Source organism: Fukomys damarensis, unplaced genomic scaffold (assembly GCF_012274545.1).
Source record: "Fukomys damarensis isolate Sample0158 unplaced genomic scaffold, DMR_v1.0_HiC HiC_scaffold_2, whole genome shotgun sequence".
NCBI classification, from domain to species: Eukaryota; Metazoa; Chordata; class Mammalia; order Rodentia; family Bathyergidae; genus Fukomys; species Fukomys damarensis.
In genome coordinates, this window is record NW_022900914.1 from 45,401,317 (window position 1) to 45,427,508 (window position 26,192).

Sequence of the window (26,192 nt, forward strand, 5' to 3'; positions counted from 1 at the left end):
AAAAAAAAAAAAAAAAAAAGAACAAGTATTTTACCCTCAAGAACTAGTAAATATAAGTGGAAACCACCTAAATACTTTTCACAGGGCTCAAAATAATTTTCTTTGTTATGCTCCAAGAAGCAGTGGCTGGTCCCTCCACACCAAGAACTGTCCCAAAGGAAAAACAAACAATGATGTGGTATAGGTTCTACCGCGCTATAGCACCATCTGCATTAAACTCAAAAGTTCACAGTCAATGACTACTGGTATCTAGGCTATGCATAGGTTAATTGACACCTACCCAAATGTCAGCCTTCGTAGTGATGATTTTGCCACTGTACAAGTTGACCATTTCTGGTGCTCGATAGGAGAGCGTTGTATATCTATAATCAAGAGATTTTTTTTTTGTTGTTAAATATATTAATGCTATAATTAAAAAAAAAAGGAGCAGCAGAAAATTTTATATTAATAGAATTCATTCTTTGGGAGCACTCTGCAGAAGAGAGTATGAAATATTAGTGCAGATAAAATGAAAGGCTGGCATTGGTACAATGATATCATCACAGTATGGCCCTCTAGCAGCAGACCTAATCTAAGAACATGCTGGGACCCAGATATGAACACACTAAATAAGCACTAAAAGCAACTTTACTTCGGTCTTCAAATGACAAAATCTTCTCCTAGGAATCCTTTTTGCCTGATATGTATTTTGTTGATTTAAAAAAAATAATAAACCCTTTAAATGTGGCTCAAAAGAGATGCAATGTTAGCTAGGATACTCTAGAGAACAGCAGAGACTGTGCCCTGGCTGTGTTAGGAGTAGACAGGATCAAGTGTCTGTGATCTTTACTCCTGGAGCAAGGCTGAAACAACAGCACTCTTTTTCTTTTTTTTTTTCAGCTTTAATTGAGTTTATTGGTACATTTTAGGGATACAGTATAGTTACATTCATTGTTGGGATCTTGTACCTCTGCATGACAAGTCTTGATTCTCATTTTTTCCCCTTACCTCTGCCCTCCCTTCACCCCCTCCTCCCCTCCCCATCTACAAACACTTTATTTCCATCTTTTCATCATCTCACATTTTTTTCTTTTCCCTTATTACCCTTCCCCTACCCATCCCACCTTCCCTACACCTTTAGCTCCTTTTCTTCCCATTTCTAAATGTCAGTAATCTTATTAGGATCTTATGTATTATTGCAGATTATTTATACCAGGGAAACTATTCAGTATTTACACGTGTGCCTTATTTATTTCACTTAGGAGTGTATCTTCAATATAGCGGCACAGTTTATAATAGCTAAATCTTGGAAACAGCCCATTTGCCCATGCGCTGGAAACTGGATAAAGAAGATGTGGTTTTTCTATAAAATGGAATATTACTCAGCCATAAAGAACGAGAAAATAGATTCATTCATAGGAAAATGGATACATATTGAACAGCATTCTTTTTATCTGTGGCTCAAGAAAATAGTGTAAGTATTCCACAGAGTGATGTCTTGGGGTCACTAAGCATGTAAACTGTGCTGCTCCGGTCTCAGAATCCTAGCAGGGACTGGCTTAGGTGTCTATCTGGGCCTTAGACCAGTTGTTCTGCCCCCAGCTTGCTTTCTGGGGTGATATGCAAGGGGAGAGAGGACAGAAAGTAAGAGTGTAGCTTACTAGTAGCAACAGTGAGTATGACTATGAAAAACCCAACACTGTGCACACGAGGGGAAAATGGGTCAGGTTCTTACTGAATGCACAAATCTAAGGAAACTTTTTCTTGTGAAAGTCAGTGATTTTGTACAAATTTCAAAAGCCCTACTCACCATTAATTTGGGTGAGTTCCTCTTGAGCTGGGAGGAAGCAGCAGTTTAGGACTCAGTATAAAAAAGCACATTATCTGTCTGATAATGTCACAGTGTGACATTATCAGATCACAAGTGTGATCACAGTTGTGATCACACTTGATATATCACAGTACTTTTACAGTGTGTGCACCACTTAGCTTCTTCTGGACATGTGACACTGTAAACCAAAATCTTTGTACAATGGCCATAGGATCATTAATAAAGTGTTACAAGATTATTTAATTACTGGTCAATGCCTGTGAAAGCTCTCCTTACTCTTCCTTTAAAATCAAACAATCCAACTGTGAAAAATATGTTCTGAGGGCCAGGGATTTACCTCAGTGGTGCCACCACCTGCCTTGCAAACACAAGGTTTCAAGTTCGATCCCTGGTACCAAAAAAAAAAAAAAAAAAAAAAAAAAAAAAAAAGAACAAAAAAAAAAAAAAAAAAAAAAAAAAAAAAAAAGCTCTAAAATGAAGGATAACTAACTAGCACCATCTTTTTCCATTCTGCCTGCCTCATTCATAATCTGAAAGTAGAATTGCTCATCTAATAACAGATAAAACCCCAAGAAAGGAGGAAGAACTTACTTCTTAATCTCATCTTCTACTGCATTGACTCCCTCGACTTGTGGATTCTGGAACTTGTTGGTGGCACTTCCAAAGTCACATAGGACGTAGTGGCCTCGGTCATGCAAGAGGATATTTTCAACCTGAAAAACATTCCCCAACCATCCATTCCAAGATATCATGTAGCAAAATGTATAAAAATTTGGTTTCACAGTCACATAAATAAAATGTTTTAGTTCTATTAGCTTCATTAGTGTGCCCAAAAAAGTTAACCTTGCCAAGTATCTTAACAGGGATCATCGCAAGTAGAACAAAGGAGAGGCACAGAAACAGGGTAAAATGAGAGCAGAGAGGGTAAAAAGAGCAAACTGGACAGCAGGGGAAGCCAGAGTCCCATTGTTCCAGATTTCCACTACATTTCTCACCTCTGCAGAAACAGTCCTCACTTTAGTCTACACTTTAGAACTCTTGCTCTTCTTTCAGTCTAGAATGCTCTCCATAGTCCCCAGCCCCCTAAACAACTATTAAATTATCAAACATCTTTCAAACCCAAGTGCAAAGACCAACCCCCCCACCCCTTTTTTAGTACCGGGATCAAACTCAGGACCTTGCACTTTCAAGGCCAAGGTGGCACTACTGAGCTAAATTCCCAGCCCAACCAACGCCTTTTTTGAAGCCTGCCTCAGGCCCTCACTCAAATATCACTCCTATCTTCTTTCCCTGTTTCATTCCTCCATGATGTCAACCACTTCACTTGGTCCTTTTTAAGATCATGTAACAATGTATTTGGCCAGGGATGTAGCTCAGTGGCACCACACCTGCCTGGCAAGTGTAGGTCCTGAGTTCAATCTCTGATACTGGAAAAAAACAAAACAAAACAAAACAATGTGTTTACTACATTAGGTTAGGATTTTCAAAATTAATATTTTTATATTTTAGTTACTTCTGAAACCAATAAAAGATGTGGAAGTAAATGAGAAGTTTCCTTTTTGAAATATCATTCTAATTTTGTTTTTATAAATAAAGTCTTTGGGCATTGACAGGAAAGTAGCTGGGAACTTCTGAGGACCAAAACACAGAGAAATCCCTTGTATCAAAGGATGCTACCAACAGAAACAATTTCAAGTTCTCAAGATTTACTGATTAGTTTTTGGCATGGGGAACTGAGCTGACTGGTATGCGGGAGGATAGACCTGGTATGTGTGGGCAGTAAAATGGCAGCCAAAAAGAGTCCTGTTTGGCCGAAAAGACTGTAGTCTTCATTGTCTTTTGATTGATCATCTTTGGAAAATAAAGGCAAGGGTAGACTATAAGCTACTTAAAGACAAGCTCTTTGTTTTTGTTTTTTGGAGACACAGTCTCCCTATTAGTTCAGGCTGGCTTTGAATTTACTATGTAGCCCGGGCTGGCCTCCAACTTGTAGTAATCCTCTTGCCTCAGTCTCTGGAGATTATAAGTATTCACCACAGGGCTGGAGATTTAGCTCAGTGGTGCCACAGCCTGCATCTCAAAGTCCTGAGTTTGATCCCTGGTACCCCCTCAAAAAAGTATGCACTACAATGCCTAGCACATGAAGAATTCTAAATCACAGAATTATGAATTAAGAATGATTGAGACAGATTTGTTCTCTTGTGGTAACCTGAGGTAGGCAAATATTTCTACCATCTACAGCTTTTTATGAAGGTTATCAATTTAATCTATACACAAAGAAAAACAGTCAAGCCATCCTGAGCATATATTTACTTGAGGCGTCTAAAATAATTCCAACCAAGCAATATTAATGTTTTCCAAACTGACTTAGAGGTTATAAAATAAAAGCCATCATTTAATAAGCTTCTACTATTGTCAGTGCTACTGTACACAATACTTTACATGGATTATTCCACTAAATCCATTTAATAACAATAATATTATGACCCCCTTCTTGCAGATAGAGAAAGTCAAGCTTAGAGTGATTAAGTCTCTTTCTAAATGTCATACAGCTAATAAGTGGTAGAGCTGGGAAGTGAACTCAAGTAATCTAACTCTAGAGAAGAACAGAAAATTACACTTCTGTCAGGGAAGGAAGTACATCAGAAACACAGCAATTATCCAAGGATCCCACACTCCAACTACGGTCAGGTTATGATGACTTTATATGGATGGAAAATCTGGTGTGAGGAAGTAATCACTTGAGCTAAAGCTGACACATGACGACTTTGTATTTGCCCAGAACATTGTACTGGGGTTGAAGACAGGGCTTTCTTAATTCTTTATGTTAAAAAATGCCCCATAATAGAAATCTAGTCAAAGAGGAGCCAAGTGTCTAAACACCAGCCACGCTGATTTGATCAATGTCTCCTAAGCATTCTTTATCTTACCTAATTTGTCCTTTATTCAATTGTTCATTGTCAGCCTACCAAACCGCAGCTATTCTTTAAGACCTCGCTTAAGTTCCAACTCCTGAGTAATATTTCCCATGACCATCCTACAAAATATGCAGACCTTAGTGTAGACAGGATGGAGTGCGAAAGCCCTGCAGGTCAAATCAAGCCAGGCCCACAGTCCCACAGCGTGTGTGCACTCTCTTTCTGAGTCAGCTTCTATACTGGTGATGCTGGGATGTACATGTAGAAAACTAAAAAGGTAACTAATAGCAAAACATAAACAAGGCAGTTGTAGGGACCAAAATCAGTGCTGGGGTAAGGAGGAAGACTAAGAAGACAAAGTACGGAATTCAGATGAACTGCGTTGGTAGCTTGCTGAGAACAGTAATCCCTCCCTGACTACTCTGCACATGTGTTAGGAGAATCAAAAGAGATTCACCAAGGAGAAACTGCTGGGAAGCAACCACCTTAGCCATTGCTGTATTCTCCACCTCCCCTTGGGTGTTCTGTAACTTAAAGCTCCTTTGGAAACTGCCAAAGCCAAGCTGGCTACTCTTCTCCTTTGTCACCACCACCAACAAACTACTGAACAACCAACGTGGTGTGTGGCAGTAACACTGGACTTGGGGCAGAAGAGCTCAAGAAATACTTTTCATGCTTGACCTGGCCAAATGGGTAAGCCTCTTTTGGCTTGTTTCTTATCTGCAAAGGGAAGCTGATAACATTTTCATCACTGTTGATATAAAGCAAGTAAGAGAATACAGGTGAAAGAAAACCTTAAATCTTCCTATACATACATGAGTTACTACCATGCATTTAGGAAAGAAGCATGATTGAATTTCTACTATATACCAAGCACTTTTCTAGATTCTAGGGATAAGCACGTGAAGAAAACGATAGAGTCCCACTGGGAATAATAAGAAAATAATTACAATTGCCTGAGGGTCACGAATGCTATGAAAAAAATTCTAGCTAGTTAAATGTATGTAAACTGAAGAAGTATGCCTCTCAACAGCCTAGTCAGGGAGGGCCTCTCTGGGGAAGAGAGCTAAGGCCTGAATGAGGAAGAAGTGTAGCCATGGACTCTCTGGGGAAAGAACATTCTGCGCAAAAGACAGCACCAAGGCCCTAAGATGGACACGTGCTCAGGTGTCCAAATGTGGAGGCAGCCAGTGTGGCTGGATCAGCGCATGTTCATACTGGCACTGTGAAGGGAGCTGAAAATGTGGGACAGGACATATCATAGTGCTCTCAGGGTTGGGGAGATGATAATGTGACCTGGGAGGGAGAAAAGGACTTAGATGAGTGAAACCAATCACAGGAATAAAGTATGGAAGCAAAGGGGATGACGGTGGTGGTGGTGGTGGTGGTGGTGGTTTAGCAGCAGCTAATAATACTTAGTACTGTCAATAATGCCTTGTGAGCATGTGCATGTGTAGAGTGTATGTGTGTTATATATAGTTTGTTGTTTTTGTTTAGCACTACTGGGATTGAATCCAGGGCCTTTGTACTAGCTATATCGCCAACCCTTTTTGTTTTTTATGAGACAGGGCCTCACCAAATGGCTAAATTGCCCAGGCTGGGCTCCCAGAGTGTTGAGATTGCAGGCATGTGCCTTTATCATTGGTACCATGCATTTTTACTTATAGAAGCTTATGTAATCCTTATAAAGTCTTATTGTCCTCCTTAACAGATGATAAAAGGGAGGCCAGAGAAGTGACTCAATTTGCCTAAGGTCACAAAGCTGGTAGAACAGGAACTGCTGGGACCACATTCGCACACCACACTGAAAGAGCAGGAACAGTTCAAACTGGTTAATAAAGATGGCAGCAAAGAAGTGAATCAGCAAAGCAGACCAAAGGAAGGGTGGGAAAGGTCATTCAGGAGGCATTCAGGATTTCTGAAGGGTCAGGAGCAAATGCAAAGAGCCACTTAGGAAAACCACCTTGGCAAGAGGAGGAAGAAGAGAGGGGAGACAAATAGGGAAGGTATGACAGTCCTGTGTGAGGTGACTAGGGCCAGGTCTAGGGTGTGACCACTGACAGAAAGGGGGCACAGATTAACATGATATTCACAGTGGGGCCATAATCCTTATGTCTCACTGCTGGGCAGGTCTTTGGTACATATGTGACCGTCTCATCAGGTGGCATGGGACAGACCGTTAAAGGTGCTACATGCCTCCCTATGGGATTGTCATGCAGGTACCACTGGTGGGTCAAACCAGCAGAAACACGTAATGAGATCAAGGAAGTAGAGAACCGAGTAGATATTCACACTCCACTGAACACTTCAGAGAATGTGCATCGTGACACTGTTTTTGGCAAAGCCCCTATAAGCTAAGACTGGTTACTATTGCCTCCAGGACTCAAATACTTCAACTCAGAGAATTCAAAGCTGTTGACCTTATTTCCCAACCCATCACCCAAAGTGTGCTATTAAAGTTGTCACTCCCAAACTCTGCTCATAGCTTTAGCTGAAAGGTCTAGAAAGCCACCTCCTACTGACCTCTGTATTGCAATGTTGTTCCAAATAGGCATGGCGGGGGAGCACTGTCAGAAAATTTGTCATCACTGGAAAACTTGGAAGAGTCAATGAATGCAGTTTTTCAAAACTGCTCTTCTAAAAGTGGGATAAGAATCTTCATCCTATTATATTCCATGAGATCAAAATCTCTTTTATGACAAAAAAGGCTACATCTATGAATTTTTCTACCTGAGTGCACTTGTTAAGTCTTAACCTTTTGTTTCTCTTTCTTAAGTGCTTGGACAAGCAGCACAGTGTAATACAACAAAACAAATAAAAGACCGAAGAGCCTCTGCTTTTGTGCTGGTTTGATTATTCAGTTGTACATGGCAATCACAGCCTTTCTGTGGCAAGGATTTTCACTGGTAAAAGGGAAGGGCGGATTTAGGTGGCCTTTCCAGATCTATGACCCCATGATTTGCAATGATTTTATTTCCTCGGAGCAATGAAAATTTAAAATGGAGGAAATAATTAAAGGGTGGCAGTAATACACTTGAGGAAAGATCTACAGAATAGTGTTTCTGTTATGGTTATTTTTAGGACAAAAGCTGCTTAAGGGCAGGGACTTTTTAGCTTATGTCCTGTATGTCATATTGGAAAGAAAGACCTCACCCAAGGCAGACAATCAAGAGGGGCTTTTCTTAGTTATGCACATGAACAGACAGCTTCATACCCAGGGAGGCACTGGCTCATCAAGGTCCACAACAGCCCTGGCCTGTGCCCTCTCCCCTGTCCCACTGATGGGTACTTGCAATAGTGCTTCCTCCCCAGAAAGAAAGTCTGTTCACAGAGGATGGAAAGAGGTAGGTGGGTGGGGACAGATTAAATGTGATCAAGAAGGTAGAGAATCAATTTTTCTGGCCAAGAAGAGACTAAAGAACTCCTTGCTTCTGGCTACTGCCAGGAATGCAGCAGCTGGTTCCAGCGGTGATATGGGGCTCTGAGTAGCTGAGGTTCTACGGTGCAAGGACAGAGCCAGGGAAGCAGAAAGTATGTGGGGGACTTTTCAGTCAGACCTTGGGAAACCAGAGGTGCAGCAGGCAAAATGTTATTGCCTACCACATACACATGAGTAAAAACCAACAAAATGTAATTCACAATTGAAAAACATCGAGGTGGGGCCCAAAGTCAGATCTAGGAGGTTTAAAAAGTTCTAATTAAACAACCAGGAGTTAATAACATAAACAGCAGCAACAAGAACATCTCTACAATATCCACAGTCAAGGCCTCTTCCCACAGCCCGTGTGTATGCCCCTATTTCCACAATAGGTAGGAAGGGGAACAAGCCAGCCTCCAGAACCATGGTTGGCAACCTGGGCAAAATGCCATGAGGGAAGCAAGGAGGCAACCCATTCCTGCACTGCCTCCCACTGTGATTCAGTGAGCAGTTCATAGCTGTTCCGTCAGGGAAGGAAGAGCCTGTGCCCTGCTATCTTAGTCACACCTCAGACCCACAATGTGTCCCCAAGGTCCTGTCACCAGGGGATGCTGACCCACTCCTAACAACAGCACTCTCCAACACGGGGCATTGCTAACATGGAAATACACAATCTGGAGAGAAACAGAGTGATAACCATTTAGATTTCACAAAATTTGGTAAATATTTTAAAAGTTAAACTAGGGGACTACTTTGTTTAAAAATATAAGAATCATACTCTAAAACACTCCATGTGGCCCTTCTGCCTCCTCCCTTGCTCTCATCTCTGTTTTCAGCATTTAATATGCAGGACGTATCTACAGACTAACATACTCTTTCCCTCAGACACCTAACAAACAGATTCTGCTCTCTCCACCCTACAGATAAGAAAACTAAGGCTCAGAGAGGCTGAGTGACTTGAGGAACAAGCAAAGAAGCCAGAGAAAGAAGAGCCAAAGAAGGAAGAGCTGTCTTAGAGTGCTAAGAAGAGACAATCATGAAGGAGTCAAGGGCTAAAGAGAGAAGAGATGAGCCGAAAAGTATCCTTTGCACTTGCCAATTGTAAAGGAAGCTGGGTATGCTCATCTCTCCCAATTCGGTTGGTATCAGTCATATAATATTTTGGAATCAGGGGGCAAATATGAAATCTCATGTTTTATCATCCATTAAAATACCTTGCTGAGCTAGGCCTGGTGGTGCATGCCTGTAACCTCAGCATTGTGAGACGCTGAGGCAAGATACAGAGAGGACAAAGATCACAAAAGCCACAGGCGCAGTGCCCACCAGCCACACTTCTGTCCTTTACTTCTGTCCTACATTTCTGTGTCCCTTACTCTTCTCTAAGGCAGGCAGCAGGCAGGGAGGTCAGGTCTTTAAATTCTGGTACCACTTCTCATTTTAAAATATAAGTGCTATACTTGGGATCTGGAATGTTCCACAAAGGCTTATATATTTATTTAAGCTTGGTCTCCAGCTTGGTGTTTGAGACGTCTTAAGAGGGAGGGCTTAGTGGGAGTTCCTTACATCACTGGGGGCATACCCTTGAAGGGGACCCTTTCTCTTTTTCTTCCTCATATCTAAAGATGAGCTGAATAGTATTGCTTTGCGACAGGCTCCCTGTCATGATGTGCTGTCTTGCCACAGTCTAAATCAACAAGGCCAATTGACCATGGGACTGGAACCCCTAAAACCATGAGCAAAAATAAACCTTTTCTCTTGATGAATTTATTATCTCAGGTATTTCTTACAGTAATGGAAAGTTGACCAGCACATGGTAAAAGAGCTTAACCAAGAATTTCATTCATTTTTAAAGACAACTAGGAATAAAGTATCAACACATAGAGCAGTGGCCTGCAGTCACCCTACCCTAGTCTGGAACTGGCCACCCACCAACCTATACCATCTCTACACACCTTGCTGTCAGCAGCCTTCTAGCTCTGGAACGTTCATCAACTCTCTGACTACTCATAGCCCACCCTTCCTTCAAAATTCTACTTTTCTAAAATTTTCAACCACTGTTGCCTGTTCCCACTATTGGACCATATATTATATGACCCAGTGTTCTTCTACTTGTCACTCTCTTCTGTAGAGTTTATGTCATTCCTTGTTTCAAGTCTAAATAACTCATTTGTATCTTCTCACCAATAATACTTTAAATATCTCAAGGGTGGAATATATACATATATGTGTGTGTGTGTGTGTGTGTGTGTATATATGTATCTGTACTACTCCCATGAAATTACTTTGTTTTTGTTTTGTTTTTGTTTTTTTGAGACAGGGTTAGTCTCAAACTCACAGCTATCCTTCTGCCTCAGCCTCCTGAGTGCTGGGATTATAGGATTGTGCCACCATGCCTGGCTTGAAATTACATATTTTTATTAGGAACATAAGAAATATTCACCAAGATGTATTCTCTTATTTTCTCCTCAGGAAAAAAAAAAAGAGCTGTGGGCAGAGGTACATGGGAGAAGGCTGCCTAATGCTTGTGGAGGTCTATGCCTATCTTCCTGTAAGCTAACTGCATTACCACAGGAGTGCCAGCAGGTGCCACTTCATACCCATTAAGGTGGGTGAGATAAAAAAGGACAATAGCAAGTACTAGTAAGGGTCAGGAAAAAGTGTAACCATTACTTAATGCTGATGGATATGAACAGTGTAGCCATTTTGTTCAACACTTTGAATGTTCCTCAAAAAGCTAAAATACAGAGTCATCATATGACCCAGCAATTCTACTCCTGGGTATACATACACCTAAGAGAATTCAAAACATAAGTCCACACAAGAACTAGTATACAAATATTCATGGCAACATTATTCATAATGGCCAAAAAGTGGAAAACAACTCAAATGTCCAATGAATTAATGGATAAACAAAATGTGCCATATCCATGCAACAGGACATTATGCAGCTATGAAAATAAAGTGCTAATAAGAACACAGATGAAGCTTAACATGCTAAGTGAAAGCAGTCAGACAAGAAAGGTCACCTGAGTCCATCCATCTGAATAAGAAAATAAACACAGGAAGTAGATTAGTGGGAGTGAAGGCTGGGGTAAGGGAGGGGAATTAGAAGTAATTATTAATAGATACAGCACTTTGGAAGATGATGAAATGTTCTGTAATTAGTGATGTTTTGCACAGCCTTGTAAATATAGTAAAAATTGCTGAAAGGTGAATTTCATGGAATGTGAGTTATATCTCAATTGTCTGAAAAAATGTAAGTATGCTGCTATGATCATTTGCAAAGTACAAAAATAACATGAGTCACTTATTAAGATACAAATTCCTGGAGTTTCCCAGCATCACCACCAAAATTCTGGGCTAAAAGATTCAGTATGGAACCTACCAGCTTACATTTAACAAGCACAACAGGGGACACAGATTATTAGACACGAAACATGTTTCTTGAAACAGATATAATGAAAAGAAACTAATTTAGAATCAGAAGAGCTAGATTCAAATTTTGGTACTGTTCTTTCATAGTTATATGACTGTAAGAAAGTCATACAGCCACTCTCCTATGCACTTTCATCAATTATAAAATATATTTAAGAATCTCTTTCTCTAATGAGATAGTATATATAAAGGGTAACAGAATAAGTGGCACATAGTTGGTGCTCAATAAATGCTAAGCTGAACTGTAATCAGGTGCCAATTCCATTCAACAAATATAGTCAAGTGTCTATTATATGAAAGGCACAGTATAAGGTAAAGGTAATCAGCACCAATTTTTTTTTAGTAGCACCAATTTTAAAAATGAATGATTAATTTTTTTTTGCAAAATGTGAAGCAGACTTGAAAAACACATTTACAAACAATTTAAAATCACTTATTACTTTTCATGTCTCCAGAAATGTGAATTTGGGAGTACAGCAATAAAAATGAAAACATCATGGGTTCACATATTTTAATTATAATTTTAAAATGAGAAGTGGTACCAAAATTTAAGTAGCAAAACTGATATTGTCCTATACTTTTTCTTTGTATCTTCGCACCCCACGAAGAATGTAAGCTTGGTATTCCCATGGTATCTACTCCATTCTGGAATAAAGAAAAAACACTCAGCAAGAATGGACTTAATAAAATAGTATGTCTGTTACCTTCAGGTCACGGTGGATAATAGGAGTTTTGCACTGATGCAGGCGAGCGACAGCTTCACAGGTATCACAGAAGATCTGCAGCACTTCATTCTCTGTAAAGCCTGTTTGCAAGCGCTGGTTCATCAGGTTTACCACTTGGCCTCCTGAGAGGGATGCAAAGCAAGGAGAGATTATAAACAGTTTTGTCATTTAGACTAAGAGAAGGAGTGGCTATCCAAAGAGGAGCAGCCCCGAAGAAAGTAAAGTAACTGATAATGGCAAAGTCAGACTGAACCCCCAGTGTCCTCAGAGCTTAGGCTCTGTGGTTTTTTAACAATCCAATGCTTCCTGTAATGCATCAAAAGCAGTTTCATTATCTTATAAAGTACCCAGACATAAGCTGCCCTCAGTACGCCTTCAAGGATTACTAGGAGAACTGAGAAAATGGTCCTGCTATCGTTCCCTGGTTATCCTGTCCCCATTGTGTAAGAGATGAGGCCACAACCTCACTTGCCATACTCTTTAGTCATCAGAATCAGATGGCACAACAGACCCAGGGAGCAGTAAGAAGACAGCATTATAGTCTGTACTTTGGGACTATAATTCTGGCTTCATCATGTACTGCTTGGCCTGTGGAAATGCTACACTAGCATTTCATCTGCAGGACCAAAAGACTAATGACCTCTCTTACAAAATCATCTAGTATCTTTGTACTACTGCCCGGCCTCTAAACATTTTACTGCCCAAAAAAGAATGGTCAGGGGAAAATGAACTGTCAAGTTCAAATTTGGCAGTGTTTATAAAATCAGTTAATACCTAAGATAATGAAGGCTGAAATTACTGGGTGATATTACATCTTTGCAATAAACAACATATTTAATTTATAGACAGTATCTTTAAAGGCAGGAAAATGTTCATGAAACCAAGGGCAATTATAAGGCAGTAAGACAATGTCCCAAGTTTGTAGGTGGCAGTTGCTTAGGCCAAAAAGCCAAAACCACAAACAGTGGTTATATGAAATAGTCATCTTTGTGAATACATTTAACGTACAGTCTTCATTATTTAGGACAAATGTTTGCAACTACAAGCTTTCAACTATTTAAATGCCACTGTTAACAGCAGCATCATTTGAATGGGGCCTTATCAGAAATTACAACTCTAGAGCAAGGAGAGAAAAGATCATTTCCATTATACAAAAAGGATTCTTTTACCCAGTAACACAAGGATGATAGTGTGAGTGGGGAAGAGAACATACAAATGAGGGGGTGGGGAAGTTGCACTGTTTCTTTGGTCCATCTGGAGTTGAGCCTTTATTATGTGTCTTCATCATTTGTCTTAAAGCATCACAAAGAATACATTCATTCAAATACTCCTATGTTCTCATTTATATACATGACCAAATCTTCCTAAATCCAACAAAAACAGGGCTTCTGTATTATCCATCACTTTTAATTGTTTGTGCCACTGCTCCTTTTCATCATAATAACCAAAAGTTTACAGCAGACTCTCTATCTTTTTAATCTCTTAGTCTATCTGCAAAACCAGAGCAACACAGTTTAGGGTATAACACACATTAAATAAAATGATCCCTGGGTTGGGGATTTAGCTCAGTGGTGCTGCCACCTGCCTCACCAGTGCAAGGTCCTGAGTTCAACTCCCAGTACCTAAACAAACAAACAAACAAACAAATAAATAAAATGATCCCTATGCCCTTGATAATCAAAATGCTAGAGAAAAGAATTTAAGAATATGGTTCATGGGGCTGGGGATTTAGCTCAGTGGTGCTGCCACCTGCCTTGTAAGCACAAGGTCTCAAATTCGATGCCTGGTACCAAAAAAAAAAAAAAAAAAAAAAAAAAAAAAAAGACAATTTATGTACATACCTCTACAGAAGTCCATCAGAATGAGAACTTCCCATACATCGCCGCTACTCACACTGTTGATACTAGAATCAATGTAACCCACAATGTTCTTGTGCCCTGACAGGTCCCTCTGTGAACAAGAATTGAGAAATATATTGTCAGTTATAGACACCAGTAGGGACAGAATTAGCTAGTCAGTTCCAGTAGCACAGATAATTACACACACAGATAACAATAACAGTGTTTAAAGGTAAGACTAAGAAGCGAGGTCAAGAACAGATTTCCAGCAGTTTCTGAGATTCACAGGCAAATATCCAATAGGGATTCTACTGACCTAATGACCCATAGCCCTCTCTAGAATCTAAAGTCAAAGGTACATTAGATACCTACTTGCTCCAGGTAACCAGAAGCAAAGACTCCTATTTCCAGAAATAATGCACAAGAATCAAGAGAGTGTGTGTAAACTATTTTTTAATACAGAAAAAAAAATCATGTTTTTCCTGATGGTAGAGACAAAAGTGAATTTAACTTGACTTTAAGTGGTTCACACTATTTTTCTCTCTTTAAGAAATACATGAAGGCCGGGGATTTAGCTCAGTGGTTTTGTGCCTGCCTCGCAGGTGCAAGGTCTCGAGTTGGATCCCTGGTACCAAAACAATAAAAAATAAATAAAATAAAATACATGAAGAGAATAACTTACTTTACAAAGCTTTGAAGGGACTTGATAGCATCTAGCCTTAAGCAATTTGCTCATAATTAAGCCCTTCAAGCCAATCAACTGGGATATACTATGAGGCATCAGTTGGAACTGTGATTTCAAAGGGCTGCTCATGACAGTCATTTATACAACAAATATTTACTGAGCACCTCCTTGTGTTAAGACCCTTTAGGAACTGGATGTTGTCTCACACCCTGGAATAGTCATTTCAGGGTCAACAGAGTCAGATATTTGTAATGATGATGTTAGAATCTAAAGTCATTAAAAACTGAGTTGGAGAAAGAAAAATATGAGCAAGCTGAGTAATATTAACGCAAATAGGGCCAGGGATGTGGCTCAGTGACACTGTGTCTGCCTCGCAAGCGTAAAGTCCTGAGTTCGATACACACACACACACACACACACACACACACATATGTCTATATACATATATGTATATATATATATATACACACATATACACAATATATATACATACACAATATATATACATACACTATATATATATATATACACACACACACAAATATAAGGTAAGATTTTTTAAAAATTAGTTTTAATAAATTGTTTTACTTTAAGCTTAAAAGAATGAATGTGGATTCCTACTTCACATCATATACAAAAATTAACTCAATTACAAATGAATGTCTGTAATCTCAGCTGCTCAAGAGGCAGGAGGATCACAAACAGCCTTGGCAACTTAAGAAGACCCCCATCTCAAAAGAAAAAAGAAAAAGGGCCTGGTATATAGCTCAGTGGTACAGCAGCAGCCTACCACGTGCAAGGAGTTCAATCCCTAGCACTGCAAAAAATAAAAATTAAAACATATTGAAGACCTAAAAATTCCTCACAGGAAACATGAGTAATTCTTTGTGACCTTAGGCTAGGCAATAGGCTCTTAAGCTATACCTATGGTAAAGAAAAAGTAGATAAACTGCACTTTGTGAAATTTAAAAAATTTGTGTTTCAGTGACTCTAAGAAAATTAAAAGTCATAAAACAGGAAAAAGTATCTAAGTCATATATCTAACAAGGATCTAGTACTTGGAAGAATATACAAAGAATCCTTACAACTTAACAATAAAAAGAAAACACTATGTAAAAATTGCAAAGCACATGAATAGACAATTTTCCAAAGAACATATACAAAAATAGCACACACACACACAAAAAAATTTAATACCATCAATCATTATAAATGCAAATTAAAACCACAATCAGATACTACTTCATATCCACTAGGAGGGCTATAATAAAAAATATAAACAATAGAAAACACTGAAGATGTGGAGATTGCAACCTTCATATATTGTTGGTAGGAACATAAAATCTGGCAGTCCCTCAAAAAGTACAGTTACCATAAGACACAAGTCCACTCCTATGTATATACTCCAGAAGAGGGACGCATTGTGTTCACACAAAAATTTGTGCGAAAATGTTCATGACAGCATTATTCATAATAGTCAAAAAGTGAAAATAACACAATGTCCACCAAATATGAATGGTTAAACAAAATGTGGCTCATTTACACAACGGAATACCATGCAGAAGTAAACATGAATGAAGTACTGATGCCTGCTATGACATGGAGGGACCTTGAAAACATTATGCTAAGTGAATGTCAGACGTTTCATACAGTGAATGAGTCCATTCATATGAAATGGACTTAACACGTAACAGGAAGTAAATTGTTGGTTACTGGGGCTAAGGAGAGGTAACAAGGTTAGTGACTACTAACAGATAAAGGGTTTCCCTCAGGAGTGATAAAATGTGTTAGACAGCGTTGAGGTTTGCCCAATCTTGTGCATCTACTAATAACTGTTGAACCATATGGTTTAAAAAGGATGATTTTTTTTTTTACAGAATGCAAATTTTATCTCAATTTATACAAAACAAACAAGTAATATGACAAGTAAATTTTGTTGAAAGTAAACATAGGAGGGAAAAAAAGAAAAAGAAGCCCTATGAGCACTGAATCCTTGCTATATCAATTTCTTAGAATAATGTGCCACTTCCTTAGGCCCTCAATCCATCTATTCAGAAGTGTTCAACAGTTCTTGCATATATCCAGTTAAAACTTTCTACCTCCTGATTTTCTAAATTGGTACTCTAGAGCAAAACTAGTAAGTCTGTTTGTTCACTCCCGAAACAGATGAAATAGAATTATTTAGCCTAAGTCTTCTCGTCTCTATGTTGCACAGTCCTACTTCCTTTGATAGGACCGCCCCCCCCCAAGTACTAGGGATCAAACGCAGAGGCTCTATGAGTGAGCTACATCCCCAGCCCAGCCCCTCTGTTTTGAGATAGGATCTAGCTAAATTGCCCAGTCTGGGCTCAAACTTGCATCCTCCTGCCTCAGTCTTCCAGAGTGCAAGGGTTACAGGCACGTGCTACTATATCCAGCTTTTAATAGGATTTTTAAGACCATTTTGGCTGCTATGAATGGCCCTACGAAATGAATGAGCCACTCCATGCCCAGTCTGATTCATGCTGCGTAAACCGGTACCACCACCTTCTAGAATTCTATCAATGTAGTTAAAAATTACATTCTTTTTTCTTTTGGCAGTCACATTACACTACACATTCATACTGAGTTAATTGACCACTTAGATGTCTAAGTCTTTTTCCATTCATGCTGTTTTTAATCTTGCCTCCACTGAACTACACTCATGAAGTTGATTAAAATAAAATAAAAATCCAAGTATATGACCTTACCTTGTTATTTCATCTCATTAGATTCAGTCCATCACTCCAATCTGTAAGCATCATTCTATCACCCAAGGTAGCTGTTGTCTTCCAAGTTTATATTAAGTACCTATTTGTTAAAAGTGTCTTTTTTCTTTACCCAAGTTATTTGTTAAATGCAAAATAACATTAGTGTTGTTACAGTACTTTTTTGTAGCGCTTTTTTTCTTAGAAAATTTCCTCCAGATTAATGTCAAGCTACTGATCAGAAATCTTGATAACCAGGAGCAATTATACCTAACTGTAGCAGTGGCCAGCCTAGACCCTCCATCTTGCTCCCGGATCTCTGATGAATGTCTTTATCAATAACTTTGCAAAAATCCCCAGACATTGGATTTACTACAAACACCCCCATCCCAAAAGGTTCCTAAAGCAAGACAAAATGTTCATGGGACATGTCCTGTACTTATTGAACTTCAGGGCTCTTTGGAGCCCTGCTTACTCATCCAAGTGACTAAAAAAAACTGAAAGTTTAACTTTGTTGTGTTCAATGGGTAGTATTTAATGTCCAAATAGAAAATATTTACAATTCCTTTCTACTTTGTACTTCCCATCCCCCTAGAAAATCACTCCCCACCTTTCTCTCTCTCCCTCCTCCTTCCCTCCCTCCCTCAGTCTTTCTTCCAAGAAAATCAAATTCAAACAATATGTATTATAGTTACAGACACACACTGACTTTCTTACGCTAAAGATAGCATCAAAGAGTCTTTTAAAATAATCTGCTCCAGATTCTTGCCTCATATAAAACTTGAGCTCCCTACTGTACAGAATCTACCTTCCTCTCTTTTTGGAATATGAAAGCATTTGCCTGTCTTGAATTGTCTAATCTCTCTTCTGTTCTAAGTAAGTCTTCAAACATCACCGGGGCAGCTCAATGGGGGCAGCTCAATGTCCTCATTATCAAGCTCAATGAGGAAGGAATTCATTTGGGCCAGGAGATGTGAATCCAGAGCAGTGCTTAACACACCTTAAATTTTAGATCATTCCTATCTCTGTTCTTACCCTTTTAAGTCTGAAGATAATTATTATCTTTTCCTGCCTTCAGGCAAACAGGTCTGAAGTCCCACTTCCAACTGTCCTTCAGAAATCAGAATCCTTTCGTTCTATCAGACCACAAATCCCAGATATATCAAAAGACACACACCAGACTAGCAGATAGCATTTATCAAAATAAAATGTGAAGTCACTCTAGGGAAACCATGGTTCTCCCTTCATTTGGGTGTAGCAGCCCATCCTTCTTCCACTGTGAGTACAGAGAGAATTCTTCATCTGGAATACTCACACACAGCCTTTGCACAGAAACCATGTTACATCTCCCAAACTGCTTCAGAATTCCTATAATCCCGAGAGGGATGGGGATGAGACATAGCTCCTACTTGAGAGAAATCTGAATTTAAGAGGGTTAAAATCACATAGAATTTAGTAGGAAACTCAAACAACTTCTAAAAGCACAAACTTAACAACCTGAGTGGATGCATTCCTCAAACATACAAAAATAATACAATTTACTCCTATGAAATAAATAATCAATGGCCCTATAATTCTACCAAAAGCTTAAAGAAGAATCAACATCAATTCTACACAGTCTCGTCCAGAGCTCAGAAGGGAAGACGCTCCCCAATTGTCAGTGTAGAGACATTATTACCCTAGTACCAAAATGATCCAACAAAAAAGTGAGGCAAAGGGAATGGCTAGATCACAGCAATGGCGAACATTTTAGAACTTTCAATGTTACAAACAGCTGCTGTGGCACGTATGCCACAGATTCACTACCACAGCAGGCCAAATTAAATTAGTCCTCAAGAGCAACCAGTCCAGATTCCAGTAAGTCAGAAGACCAAGGGAAAAATCTTCAAGATGACAAAACAGAAATTACTAGCTGGGTGTGGTGGCACACGCCTGTAATCCCAGCACTCGGGAGACTGAGGCAGGAGGATCACTCTGAGTTCGAGATCAGCCTGGGCTACATAGTTGAGTTCCAGGTCAGTCTCAATTACATAGTGAGACCCTGTCTCAAAAAACAAACAAACAAAAAAACCCAGAAAATACTAAATGTATTTAAATATTCAAAAAACGATTCACATAATTTAGGTTTGGAGAATACATTGTTGAAAAGTACATGGAAAACTAAGACCAAAGGAAGAAAAAAAAAACAATTACTAATTCTGGTGAAAAGAGAGTTAAATAAATAAGGCATACTAATCACTCACTGTCCACTAGAACACTCAGCAAGAACAGTTCTTACATACTAATACAAAAACTAATATTAACACATCCAACTAACTCATGGTCAAAATTTACTGGTATTTTGGAAGAATGGGGGATGAGAATGCTGCAAGCATTTAGGAAGAGTGCTATGCAGGGGATCAAAGAGAGCTAGAACTCTGCCTCCTGCAGCAGCTAATGCCTAAAATGGAGGAAAATTTAAGAACTAGCAATATTAGCATGTTATTCAGAGATATATCAAAGAATCAACTAAGTGGTTGCCTCTGAAACCCTGAAATGGCATAAGAGGGTTCCCTTGGGGTTGCTTGTCCATTTTTAACAAGCTCACTTCAACTGCTTGATTATATAAGCCCTAAAAAAACATAAACTAAATTAAAACAAAATAAAACTATCACAGCTATTACGTGACTGGGTCAGAACTTGAGCCCATGTAACTTAACTCCTATTCGGGTCCATTAATTTGTGTTTCTATGAACCTGTGCTTCTTTAGTACTACAGTAACTGCCTAGTATAAAGTAAGTACTCCAGCTGTTTCTAAGTGAATGGAAGACAGTGAAAAACTGGAATTCCATTTCTAATACAAGCTAAAGAATGAGGGAATTCCAGCCAGAAGAAATTGCAGAAGCAAAGTGTGTGCGTGCTGAGTAAGAAGAGAACAAGGAAAAGGAAGGAGGAAGGAGGAAGAGTAATGAGAAATATCCGGAAAACTCACTGGGGGTGTGAAAAGAGGTAGAGCAAGAAGGGAAGCTTGGAGCCACGTGTCAGGGGAGTGCGAAGGCTACCTGCTCTTGAGCCTCGGGAGTTGGTAGACTGGTTTTGCAGTGGTAACAGTTCTTTCCCAGATAGTGTCAGCTTTCTAGAATTCACAGTACACCAGGTTCTCTATTATCTTGAGTTTTTCTTTCAGTGGCCCAAGGGCAGTATTAGTTACTCTCCAAGTCTCTGTCAGGATGACCCCACAAGGGAAGGAGGGGCAAAGTCTGGTGAAATCCCACAAGGATATCACCACCTACCTTTTGGATCTCTTTTTGCTTTTGACAAAAGCATTAAAATAAAGGGCACAAAGAAATCATCATCTAAAAGTTAGGTAAACATATGTATCCACCATTGCCACTGTTCATGCATTCATTTCATCCAAAGTTTATTGAGCCATTTGCTAAATGTCAAGCACTGAGAGCATAAAGTTTCTGATTATAAATAATTTATTTTCCAATGGCAGAATTACTTAAAACAACAGGTTAAACAATATAATTGGTATAAACAAAAGTACTACAGAAATACAAAGGAATGAAAGACTACTTATTTAATGGTTTTATTATGTATAATATCACGGCCAGAAAACTCCCATAGTCACCACTGCACTTTGATCATCAACTCAAGGTCAGTCTTGTTTCTCTTCTACATCCACTTACAGTCAAGACATCACACTGTTTCCCCTAGAAATATTTCAGTATGTACCTCTAATGCATAGGGATTCTTTTTCTAAACATAACAAAAATATGAATCTTGAAAATAAGTTTTGAAAAACTAATGTTTAATCATATGTATATAATTAACATATAAAATATGTATATGTATGCATGTGTAATTAATATATACAATGTATATATAACCAACATATTTAATAACACACAGATCTTAATGTGTTCAATTGAGTTCTGGTGACTGTTACCTAAAACGACACTTTTCCATGGCCCAGAAAGATCTCATATTCCCCCTTTCAGGCCAGTTTTCTAACCCAGAAAACCACATTCTGATTTATTGCCAATGATCAATTTTAACTGTTCTTTAGACTTTTACAAATGGAATTGTTAGAGTTCGTACAAGGTTTTTTTAGGTTTTGGCCTAAATAGGTGGAAAACGTTCCAAGTAGAAATTACATGCACAAAATATAAACTTGTATAGGAATATGGTCATGAAATGCTGATGAGCTCAGGAGGGTTGAAGGCTTGGAGAGGAGACTGGTAACTGAGACAAGACAAAGCTACAAAAGAAGGCTCTTTGGAAAGTTAGGGTTTCCAGTTTAAATACTACAATTAATTTCTGCAAACCAAGTTGTTAAATAAGCTCTTCCCAACGTCTCAAATTATTTCTCTAACATAAACCTTGGTCCATTGTCTCGAAGTGCTTGTTTTTGCTTAACCTCCAGCTGAGGGTTGACCAATGCAAGACTATCCCCTTGTTGTTCACTCCCATCTGGCCACAGGCTCACTGCCATGTCAGGGAAGGGCACCCCGCACCTCCTTCTGTGGCATTCTTCTGCCAGGGCAGTCTCTACCTCCATTTCCAATACAGAGTTGAGGTTCAAGGGGAAGCCTTACCATGATCTGGATTTCCCTCTTGCACACCTGGAGATCATGCTCATTGTTGACAAACATGCGTTTCAAGGCACATTTCATTCCATTGCTTGTCCTCACCAGAAACACGATAGCAAATCCACCTGTGAGAGAAGCATATACATAGCTCTTTTCAGTCAGATTCAAAAAATCATGGTGGCTGCAGATTGCTGCTGTCATTGTTAATGGTACTGATGGGAGCCCTTAAGATGGCTTGGCCCAGAAGGCATTCTTAGGTTTCTGGGACTGAGAGATATAACTTGTGGAACTGAGTGCAAGAGTTAGAGAAACATTCCTAAGCTGTTATCCCAGAATCAAGGAAGAAGAGTGATTATCTTCCAAAGAACCTACAAATAAACAGATGAATGAACGGAAGAAGCAAAAGGATCCAGCTACATTTCAACTACTATTTTAGGTGCTCTGATGCTCTTGATAAATTCGTAGCACAATCCTGTGAGGTTGGGGTTTTCATCTCTAGTAAAACAGTACCTAGCCAAAGAAAAGAAAGGCTCAAAAGAGATTTGATTCAAACCAAGGTTTTGTTTCCATTGTTTTTTTTTTTTTTTTTTTTTTTTTTTTTTTTTTTTTTTTTTGGTACCGGGGATGGAACTCAGGACCTTGTACCTACAAGACAGGCGTGGTGCCACTGAGCTAAATCTCCAGCACTGTTTTGTTTTGCTTTTAACTAAGTCTAGAACTCTTTCTCTCACATCAGAGAGTCTAGAAAATTATTTTAATAACTGCTATTAAAAACAGTCATCAATTTATTTCAACAATCTCCTTTTCTTCTCACTCTTCCTCACTTTACCTCTCAATTCAAATCAATAGACCTTGAAGATTCTTCCTGCTCTCCCTGTTCTGTGGGCTGTTAAGAAGACACAGGACAAGATACAGTATGAGAGTACTCTTCTATCTAGCAGACTTTAGGACTCAGTCATTGGGTATACATTTTAATATCTGCAGTAATGTTTCTTTAAAAAACACTTTATATTTCATAAACAGAAATTTATACAACTCTAACAGGAATTTACAAATGCCTTATTATTTGTTAACTTCTAGAGTTCCACAAATTCTTAGAACTCCTAGCCTCAATCTCACTTCCAAAGCATTGTATGAGATAGAGGTTCAATGACCCTGCTAAGAGGATTAGATAGACAAGGTGTAGAAAAGCTGTTAAAGTCGAAGGCTTTGGAACAAGCAGCAGTTACACCAGTCAGTCCATCTGCCTGCCTTATCCACAGCATCATTTAACTTGCATGTATTGTTCACTGACCCTGTGCAGCAAAAAAACAAAAAAACAAAAAAAAAAAAACCTCACTAGGACATTCTATGCACAAAGATGGTCATGAGTCAGAAATGAACACAGAAGAAAGTCATTAGGATATGAACTTGAATTGGGGTTATAATTTAGTATTGGGGCTTGCAGCCACCTGCAAAACTGGTACAGATCAATACGCAGCCATCACAGAAATCTCCAGCCCCTAGGAAATAACACTTGAGAACTGATGCTGCTATTCTAATTCCCCTGACCCTCAAGGCACTTCAGTAGCTGTCTATGGCATTTCCTAGTAACATTACATTAATTAACATTAATAAATTTTGCAAGTTAACCCAAGTAAGATTCTTTTCCTTACAACCAAAATGAGCCTGTTCATAAGCCTACGTCATAAGCACTGTTCTATGATTTCATAAAATACATACACGGGTCTGAAAAAAATTGATAAATTCAAATGTCATAAATGTACATTGTGATAATTTATACTTGATCTTAGCCAAAAGGCCGAGAGCGACACACTGTGATAATTTAGCAGAGAATGCATTTTTGCATATTTTCTGTCACTGTGTTCTGCAGTACTCAGATAAATATTTAGCATCCAACCTTTAATTTTAACTATGTTTCTAATCCTCTAATCTCATAATCTAATCAAGAATATCTTCCACTTTATTGTAATACATTAAACCGTTCCATTATCAATTTTAATTCCAGAATTTCAAGTTTTTAAAAACCACCTAGCATAGGACCAGAGATTTAGCTCAGTGGTTCCACTGCCTGATTCGCAAGTATAAGGACCCGTGTTCAATCCCCGGTAAAAAAAAACAAAACAAAACAAAAAAAACCACAGAACACCCAGCATTGAAGTTAAGGTGTTTCTCTCACCCTCTCCTTCTTTATACACACACACATACTATCTACATTCTAAGATGTTTATCTTTTATATTTAATTTTTAGGATATCAGAATTTATCTCATAATAAAAATGTAGATTTAATGCAATGATATTTATCTCTTCTTTTTTTCTTTTTCTAAACTCATTAAAATCATGAGTGCATTCTGCAATTACTTAGCATCGGGAAAAGTGGTAGCACAGCATATAAAATTTCTATTTATATTCATAATTGTTTCATAGTCCAAGTGTATCTCATTTTATGGATATTTTGAATGTTTAAAAAAATCATAGAATTGCAGACTTTGCACCAGTAATATTAAGTCCTACAGAGCATTAAGTCCAAGATTTTGCTTTTTTGGAAGAAAAACCAAATGAGGCTCAGGAGTCCCATGACTAGTTAGAGGCAGAGCCTGGAGCCATGCCATTCTCCTGACTATCCAAAAAATGTTTCTTCCACTTCATCTATTGTAGAAAAAACTCATGTAATACCCCTTTAGATAATAAGATATCTGACAATGCTGCAGAACAAAAATTGGGGCTGGGTATTTCCTTTATTGGAAATAACTAACCCTTTCATTTTACCAAAGTGACACAGCACATGTTCCACAAAGTTAAAAGATGACTTGAATATAAACTCCAAAATATTAGCTCATATTAGCTCCAAGTATTAGCTCATACATTTCTAAATGTGCATATATGTGTGTGTGTGTGTGTTAGTCTGTGGGGATGTGTGCATGTTTGTGCTCAGTGTGGATAAACCCAGCAATGCTCTGCCTCTGAGCTTCATCCCTGGGTTTAGTTACTTTCTGTTTGGGGAAGGGGCTCTCAGGGTTGCCCAGATGGACCTAGAACTCTACCCTGGGCTCTGACAGCTGGCTCCTCAGGACTGCACCAATGTGCTTCACATGGTACTTTTCTTCTCTCTCTCTCTCTCTCTCTCTCTCTCTCTCTCTCTCTCTCTCTCTCTCTTTCAGGGATCAAACTTGGGTCCTTGCACTTGTGAGGCAGGCTCTGGAACCACTGAGCTAAATCCCTGGCCTGCCTTTCTTGCTTAAAGAGGGTTTGATGGAAGACTTCCCCTACTCAGCATTTGTATACGACATGTTTTAAAGCCATTTCGATGTGTGGTCCTGGTACCACAAAAACAATTAGTCCTTTTAGAAGAAGGTTGATGGTGCTGCAATTTGAGATAACTGCCACCAGGCGGGGGCAGAGCCAGGGTGGATGAAACAAGTCACTTCACCATCCTGCAAGCACAATCGGTTGAGAAAAGCCAGACTAGATCTCAAAGCCTATGACCACGATAAATCTAAAAGAAAGCAATGAATTACTGTGTCTAACACAGAAGCACATTATTAAAAGCATCTATGTCTATAAAAGGGTTTAACTATAGGTGAAAAGGATTTAAATCATGAATTCAAAATTGAAGCTTAGTAGTATCTGTCATTCCAAAAATGTTAGTCACTGTCACTGTGTCATTCTCTAGAGTTGTAAATTATCAGGTCAGGAGATGGAGGGGATACACCACTCATGCTATTTCTCCTCACATGTTTACCACATAGATCAGGGTAATAACTCTCAGCCAGAGCAAAGCAGGGTCCAGGCCATTACAGAAGGAGCTGTCAACAGAAAAGACTGTGGATAGAGATGCTTATTTCAGACCACATTGCATCCCAAAATCTTGATTAAATGGAAAAACCCAGAACTAAGGTAAGGATGGTTCACAGAGGTTAAGAAAATCTAACTGGTCTGTGCTAGTCTCCCTTCCTATTGGTATTTGGTGAAACATTAAGATAATCTCATCCATGAATTTACTGAATCAAAAAGAAGAAAGGATCTAATCTGTTAGTTGAAGAAAGCAAGTGAAGCAGGCAT

General features: G+C 38.9%; 1 protein-coding gene across 14 annotated transcripts in view; it reads right to left on the bottom strand.

The window, feature by feature from the left end:
• The window catches only part of Aak1 (AP2 associated kinase 1), a 154,931-nt gene that overhangs the window by 53,037 nt on the left and 75,702 nt on the right, over window positions 1–26,192 (bottom strand). For all 14 annotated transcript variants that reach the window (XM_010609674.2, XM_010609675.2, XM_010609672.2 and 11 more), the window contains exons 2-6: window positions 22,136–22,254; window positions 14,148–14,256; window positions 12,286–12,428; window positions 2,402–2,523; window positions 281–362 (exon numbers count right to left, since the gene is read on the bottom strand). In XM_010609674.2, the coding sequence (XP_010607976.1) occupies window positions 281–362; window positions 2,402–2,523; window positions 12,286–12,428; window positions 14,148–14,256; window positions 22,136–22,254 (575 nt within the window). The remainder of the gene's footprint in view (window positions 1–280; window positions 363–2,401; window positions 2,524–12,285; window positions 12,429–14,147; window positions 14,257–22,135; window positions 22,255–26,192) is intronic.